Genomic DNA, 7,500 nt, shown 5'->3' with positions numbered 1-7,500 from the left:
TACTCCTACGCCATCGACCTGGAGGGTGAGCCGCAGGCCGAGAGGGGGGGGGGGCACCTTCTGGGGTTTAGCCTCTATCAAAATAAGAGCGTTTAACCTTCTGGTGGTTTAGCTTCCTTCAAAATGAGAGCGTTTAACCTTCTGGTGGTTTAGCTTCCTTCAAAATGAGAGCGTTTAACCTTCTGGTGGTTTAGCTTCCTTCAAAATAAGAGCGTTTTGTGGTCACACTTCACAATAAGGGTACGTTAATTAACAATTGTTTGACTTTAGTCAGTGCGATAATAAGGGTTTAACATTCTGGTGGTTTAGCGGACCTTATTGAGCTAAATAAGGGTTTTGTGGTCACTTAACAATAAGGATACAATAATGAATTATTATTTAACATTAGTTAGTGTAGCAATGAGCGTTATTATATAGAATTAGCGTAGGGGTCAGGGTTAGGGTTAAACTTCCCCTTAAATAATGGTTACTTAATGCTAACTACTTCATTAACTAATGCTATTGAATGTAGCATTGTTGCATATTGTTCAACAGTTTTGCTTTAGTACAGGACATTTTGGAGCAGGTAGGTCTAACCCCCGCTCTGCCCTACCCTATTTAGCCGGCGCTGGTTAATATTGGTCAACGTCTTATAGTCTACATGCCGTGAGTAGCGGTGTAAAATGGCGTGATTCTGTAGTGGGAGTATCGTTCGATAGAGGCAATCGGTCAACAGATTAAACGCGCTACCAGACACATGAGGTAGCACTTTTTGACAGGGCAGCACGATTTAGTCTCTGACAAGGGAGCATAAACTGGCAGAGCACCGGCTCGACCAACCGACACGAGCGGTTGATCCTGACGGTGTAACTCCCCCTGCAGTGGAGGAGGGCGGGGCCAACGTGCTGGTGCTGGGCTCCACCCTGGGCGGAGTCTTCGTGGGCCTCGTGGGGCTCCTCCTCCTCTTCCTCCTCTACGCCCACCAGCGGAGGAGCCGCGGGTTCGAGCCCCTGATCAAGGCGGACTTCAGTAACAAGCGGTACACGGAGGAGGCCTGAACTGCCCGGCGACGGCGGCTGATTGGCTCACACTTTACACAACGAAAGAAGGCTCGTCCAATCAGGAACCTGGAGGGCCTACAGAAGCATAAAGACTGTACATTTCATAATAAGAGCGCTGTAAATATGAAACGGCATTGAGAATAAGAATAAAAATACATTTTCTGGAATCAGCATTGTCCCCAAATTTGTCTGGATACTTGCTAGGATTTTGACGTTGCATTCTTACAAATTATTTTTTACAAGACAACAATTCAGCTAACAATATCAGCTGTCAATCAATATGAATTCAGAAGAAAAAGTGACAGGACACAATTAAATCTTCGCTGCATTTGCATTTGAAAAACTGGTATTTTTGTTTGATGATGACTCTTGTAAACTAGAAATGACGTTTCAAAACCCCAAGCACTTATTATGCAATTGACATTTTATTTCAAACAACAATTCATTACTTCTAATAAAAAACAAATCATGAAAAACAGTTGTTGCTAATTCTGTTTTTGGAGATTTTCTGTATCTGATATACTTACATAGAACTCGGTGTCTAGTTTTTTTATTGCAAAAATATCACCATTAAAAGTGCAATGATACAAAACTCAAAAGGGCATTCTTGCATCCATCCTGCTCGATAAATATAATCCTGCTGGCTCTCTTAAAGACACAGTAACACCGGGACACACCACCTCCTCCTCCCCCGTCTCTCCCCCAAATCTCCCCCCGCATGACACCGATTCGAAAGGCAACACATCATCAAAGAACCCACAACTATTGATTGACATATGCAAAGCCGAGCAGATGAGGGACGTGATATAGTGTATATTACGCGCTAATTCCCTCGATATTGTAAGCTTAGCCCTCCCGCTTTTGTAGTTTATCGAGCTGGCTGAGAACAGCGGGCAGAGTGCGCCTCCCGGCTGGGGGGTTTTACTTTCTGTTGGCTTTAAGTCAGGCGGCTGGACGGCGACCACCGCCCCCACCCTCCACCCCCACCCAGCGCTCCGTCAACAGCGGCCTCTCTCCCCGTCTCCGAGGGTCGGCTTAGGTGGAGCAGTCATCCCCGTCCGCTCTCCAGCCATTCTCATTTCACAGGTGACTGTGGTTGGCTTCAAGCGTGTCCGTGCTGCTCGTCCCCGAGCTGAAGAGATAAATGGAGGGGCTTCTTTAGGATTTCTTCATCTTCCTCCTTCTTGTCGCTAACATGTGGTTTAACCCCCCCCCTCCCCCCCCCCGTTCCCGCCTCTTTTTGCTGTTGTTGCTGTTCGTCATGAATAACATGGACGTTATTAATAACATGAATGTGGTTAATGTTATTAATAACATGAATAATATCATGGATGTAATTAATAACATCCGTGTTGTTAATAACATGGACGGTACTCATGATTTGGGTTGAGTCAATTGAAACACAAATCACAGGGAGAATAATAAAAGCGAGAGACTTTTCAAGACAGCGTGATCCCATACGGTTCGCAAAGCAACGCTCCAGGTCAAAATAGTGTGTGTGTGTGTGTGTGTGTGTATGTGTGTGCGTGCGTGTGTGCGTGCGTGTGTGTGTGTGTGTGTGTGTGTGTGTGTGTGTGTGTGTGTGTGTGTGTGTGTGTGTGTGTGTGTGCGTGTGTGTGCTTGTGCCTATGAATGTGTGCGTGTGCGTGTGAATGTGTGTGTGTGTGTGAATGTGTGTGTGAATGTGATTAGTATTCAATAAGGGTCATTCATGAATTTGTATCGATTCAGCTACCTGCTTCTGCTCAAAAAAAGTCATCTCAATTCCCATTTGGAAGCCCTATTGCAATATATATATATATATATATATATATATATAAACGTTTTATGGTCTTTTATTTCCTGGTGAGATAATTCTCTCCAAACGGCGCTGTAGTTTATCCGGCCCCCAGAGGCAGCGACTGACAGCCCCCCCATCGCCCGGTCAATAGCTCCATAAACCACGCTGAGAGGCTCTCCCCAGCGCTGAGGGGCCTAATTGGCTGAGGGCCCTCCGTCTCCCCCTGCGCCTAAATCACCTGGAGAGCTACCGGGGAAAGGACCGGTGAAACATCCAGGCACGACTGGGTAGCCCCGCCCATTCTGCCGGTGATTTGAGTCCGCCCTGCACAAGGGTCTGGAGAAGAGCAATACATTTCTTTCTGCTTCCAATACGTTTTTGCGGGATCCAATCATCAAGCTGGCTTTTCCTCTTGGCGCGCTATTGGCTGGTTTAACACGATGACGACAGGGAAGTGACGGCAAGCAGCCAATCGCGTACAGAGTCAGTTGAACTAGGCCCGTTGATCACGCCGCTTGTGCTGAAGAAAATGACGGCGGCTTTCCCAGACCAACGTGCAATCTACGATTGAGCTTGGTCTGGCGATAGCCAGACTAACACCAGGCATCTCTGGCATGAGTTTCAAACCGGGGACCTTTTCCCACAGCGGTGGAACGCTTCAGAGATGAGAGCTTCAAGGATTCCTCAACGGTACCTCCAAGTTCGCGAACCACGACGGTGGGTCTTTCGTTAAAAAAATGCTACGTGGCCGACAGGGAGGAAGTGCAGCGGGCATCAGCTGATGGACACGTCCACGGCCGCGGGGTAAGATCAAGAAACACAGAACGAGTCGAGGAGGAACCGCGAGGAAGGAGGAGAGAGGACAGAGGACAGAGGAGAGAGGACATTCTGCCCAGAGGAGTGTCGACGCTTGGCGTACTTTGATCATTCCTGACAGAACCTTCCAGTATTCCCTCGCCAGAGCTGTAGTTTGTCCAAATCTGTTCCCACCCAAAACCAACTCCCAGAATGCAATGCGAGGCCCAGGTGATCCTACAGAGATGTATCCATGTGCAAACCAAAAGGTGGGCCTAATAATAACTGTGTAAGAAAATAATCCTGAGTCACCAAGTAAAATAGAAATTTGTTTTTTTTGCGTAAAAAAAAAGAAGGGATCTTCCGATAACAACGCGTCATTTAATGAGGCATTGAGACTCGGTTCCACACTCAAATGAAAACAAGCATGCTGACTGTAGTATCCTGTGCATCAGGAGGGAGGGCATCCGTTCACCCAGCCGTCAGTGATGGACCGCTGAACAGCCCACCCATTCACAGCTCCTCAGAAACCCTCTCCCTGGGGCTCCCTGGGATCGTGATTCCATTCGCACCGACCTCCGATGAAATATGCGCATACAAATTCATTCTCCACTTGCAGTCATTTGTAACGATGGGCACATGTGGAACGACGTAGAGAAATACATCAGGAATATAAAAATAGACAAATTCAAATCAAATCGAACATTCAAAGGAAAAGCCATGTGTGTTTTGAGACGTTTCTTATTCAGGTCGTTTGTCTGTTTTCCTCCCCGCACACCTCCTCTTAAATTACACGACCGACCTGCGCTGTGAAAATAGCGCGAGCCGCCGTGCGCTTCCTAAAGTGGCCGCGTTTTGAACGCGGCTCCGACACGACAACAACACCGTCCTCCGTAGCAAAAGAAATTCAAAGTGCAAGGGCTCACACAGGGACTTACATCAGTGTCTGCCGTGTGTTAAAAAAAAAAACAAGAAACATCCCTCCTCTCCCGCCTCCCCCACTGTCTCCCCCCCCCATCCCCCTAGGTTTGTTTAAGATGGTGCGGGCCGTGATGAAGCGTGAGCGTACGTCAGCGCTCCTCCTGGTCCTCCTCCAGAGTCCAGTCCCCAGACCCCCAATAGTACAGAGAACCCTGCTGTCCATGTCAAGTGTCTCTCCCCCCCTCCCACCCTCCCACCCTCCCACCCTCCCACCCACCCCGACCTGGGCCCTCCGCCTCCACCATTATCTCCCCAGCCAGTGGTGGAGCACCAGGGCCGCGAGGGACAGCATGACCAGGGCGGGCCGGGGGCCCAGCAGCCCCGGGGCCCCGGACGAGCCCTCCACGGGGCCGGCGCGGTCCGCCCCCACCACGGGGCCCTCGGTGGGCTCGCTGAGGGCCGGGTCGGGCGTGGTGCAGGGCTCCGTGCAGCCGCTGCCGCTGGCCGAGCCGCTGCCCTCGTCGGCTGAAGCACAAGACACAGGAGGTTGTTATTAATGTTTAGCAGCAAGGTTTTAATCCAAAACTTGGTCATCTGTTTTTTTATTTATCTATCTTTTTTCATCAAAAATGTGTTTGCCCAAAAATGTATGATCAAGAGAATTTTAGCAAAAAAAGTTTTTGAAATTTCTAATGTTCGAGTCCTGACAGAAACTGGGGGCGTCGCTACAGGGACTGACAGGAGTCAGAAGGACCTGGGGGGCCCCCTACAGGGACTGACAGGAGTCAGAAGGACCTGGGGGGCCCCCTACAGGGACTGACAGGAGTCGGAAGGACCTGGAGGGGCCCCTACAGGGACTGACAGGAGTCAGAAGGACCTGGGGGGCCCCCTACAGGGACTGACAGGAGTCACGAGGACCTGGGGGGGCCCCTACAGGGACTGACAGGAGTCACGAGGACCTGGAGGGGCCCCTACAGGGACTGACAGGAGTCAGAAGGACCTGGGGGGCCCCCTACAGGGACTGACAGGAGTCGGAAGGACCTGAGGGGCCCCCTACAGGGACTGACAGGAGTCGGAAGGACCTGAGGGGCCCCCTACAGGGACTGACAGGAGTCAGAAGGACCTGGGGGGGCCCTACAGGGACTGACAGGAGTCAGAAGGACCTGGGGGGGCCGCTACAGGGACTGACAGGAGTCACGAGGACCTGGGGGGGCCCCTACAGGGACTGACAGGAGCCTGGAAGGACCTGGTCTAGCCCTCTACTGGGACTTACTGGAGTCCTGGTCTAGGGGCTACTGGACTTACTGGAGTCCTGGTCTAGGGGCTACTGGACTTACTGGTGTCCTGGAAGGAGATGTCGTTGCCGTTGTAGGCGTTCCTCAGCTTGTTGGTCATCACCCTGAGGGCCATGATCTGCTGGCGGATCAGCGTGTCGGGCCGGGTGATGTCCACCGCCACCTCGGGGTTGTTCACCTGGCTGGTCAGCCCGTCCTTCTGCACCTCAGGGAAGTACCTGGGGGGGGGGGCGAACCAGACCGTAATGTTACCATGACGACGGGCCAATCAACACCTAATGATGACTGAACAGTCCGTAATACTACCATGATGATGGTCAAATAATCACTTCTAAAATCATGATGATAATGATAATGATAAGACAGGCCCTAATGTTACCATGACAACAGTTCAATAAACACTTATTGATGACGACACAGACAATAATATTACCAAGACGACGGTCAAATAAACACTTACAGTAATGATGAAGAAACGGACCATAATGTTGCCATGACGACGGGCCAATCAACACCTAATGATGACTGAACAGTCCGTAATACTACCATGATGATGGTCAAATAATCACTTCTAAAATCATGATGATAATGATAATGACAATGCAGAACATAATGTGGACATTATTTCAAATAAACACTTCCTATGCCTAAACAATAGAAATATACAATGAATAAATATCAGAATCATAACACCAGACCTAATGAACGTCACGTATTTTGACTGTCTTTTACTATCTGCTGAATTTTCTGTCTAGAATTGAAGATGTAGTACTACACCTTATTTTATTGATAATAATAATATTTACATTTACATTTAGGGCATTTAGCAGACGCTTTTATCCAAAGCGACTTACAATAAGTGCATTTGTTACAACAACAATAATATCATAAATAATGATATCAATGATCATCATAATAGTAATGATAATAATAACACACAAAGCACATTATGAATAACAATTATACACTGTTGTTGTAAAAAAAATAAGTAGGCTTTAAGGTTAATCTGAGGTCGTTTAGATTAGAAACTCTGATCTCCTGGAATTCAGAGAATTCAGAAAAAGCTGTTGACTCTTAAGGTCTCACGCAGAGGGGGGGGAGAGAGAGAGAGAGAGAGAGGGAGAGATAGAGAGAGAGAGAGAGAGAGAGAGAGAGAGAGAGAGAGAGAGAGAGACTATTTTCCTCCTGTGTATCTGCACTGAGGGGGCGTCCGAGCCTTGTCCGGCCTCTGACTGCCTTGTGAGGCCCCGGGGCCCGTCAGCTGACCGGCTCCTGTGTGTTTCTCTGTGCGAGGACATTCCTCGCTAATTCTCCCACAAGCCCTTTTCTTTCCTCATAAATCCACGCGTTACCATGGCGACGAGGGCAGGTGGGAATTCTACATGTTCCGATCCCTGTGTGATCTCCTTTGGACAAATTAAGTGTTGCGTCCATTAAAAAAAGGAATGACTGGATTTTAATAAAAAAATGTTCTAATTAGGTATATCTATTCAATTCTTTATTCAGATGCTTCTTGTAATACCCTGCTGCCCTAATACTTTACCTATCCTGACACTTTTACTTACCTGAAGAAACAAACCCTAAAACCCAGAACCCCTACCCTCAAACCAAACCATAACTCTACCATCACCCTAAAACCAAACCGTATTTGTACTATAACCTTAAATCC

General features: G+C 48.5%; 2 protein-coding genes across 2 annotated transcripts in view; one reads left to right on the top strand and one right to left on the bottom strand.

The window, feature by feature from the left end:
• The window catches only part of dct (dopachrome tautomerase), a gene marked incomplete at both ends in the record, with an annotated part of 5,845 nt that extends 4,808 nt beyond the window's left edge, over window positions 1-1,037 (top strand). The window contains 2 exons of the mRNA XM_079733864.1: window positions 1-25; window positions 862-1,037. The exon at window positions 1-25 is cut by the window's left edge and continues 177 nt beyond it. Of these exons, the coding sequence (XP_079589990.1) occupies window positions 1-25; window positions 862-1,037 (201 nt within the window). The remainder of the gene's footprint in view (window positions 26-861) is intronic.
• Window positions 1,038-4,840: 3,803 nt separating this feature from the next.
• LOC307073908 (glypican-6-like) overlaps window positions 4,841-7,500 on the bottom strand; it is a gene marked incomplete at both ends in the record, with an annotated part of 9,074 nt that continues 6,414 nt past the window's right edge. The window contains 2 exons of the mRNA XM_079733863.1: window positions 4,841-5,061; window positions 5,874-6,049. Of these exons, the coding sequence (XP_079589989.1) occupies window positions 4,841-5,061; window positions 5,874-6,049 (397 nt within the window). The remainder of the gene's footprint in view (window positions 5,062-5,873; window positions 6,050-7,500) is intronic.

This window comes from Pollachius pollachius (assembly GCF_949987615.1).
Source record: "Pollachius pollachius genome assembly, chromosome: 3".
Taxonomy (NCBI): Eukaryota; Metazoa; Chordata; class Actinopteri; order Gadiformes; family Gadidae; genus Pollachius; species Pollachius pollachius.
Note: the sequence above shows the minus strand (reverse complement) of the source record. Positions and strands in the feature narration are given on the sequence as shown.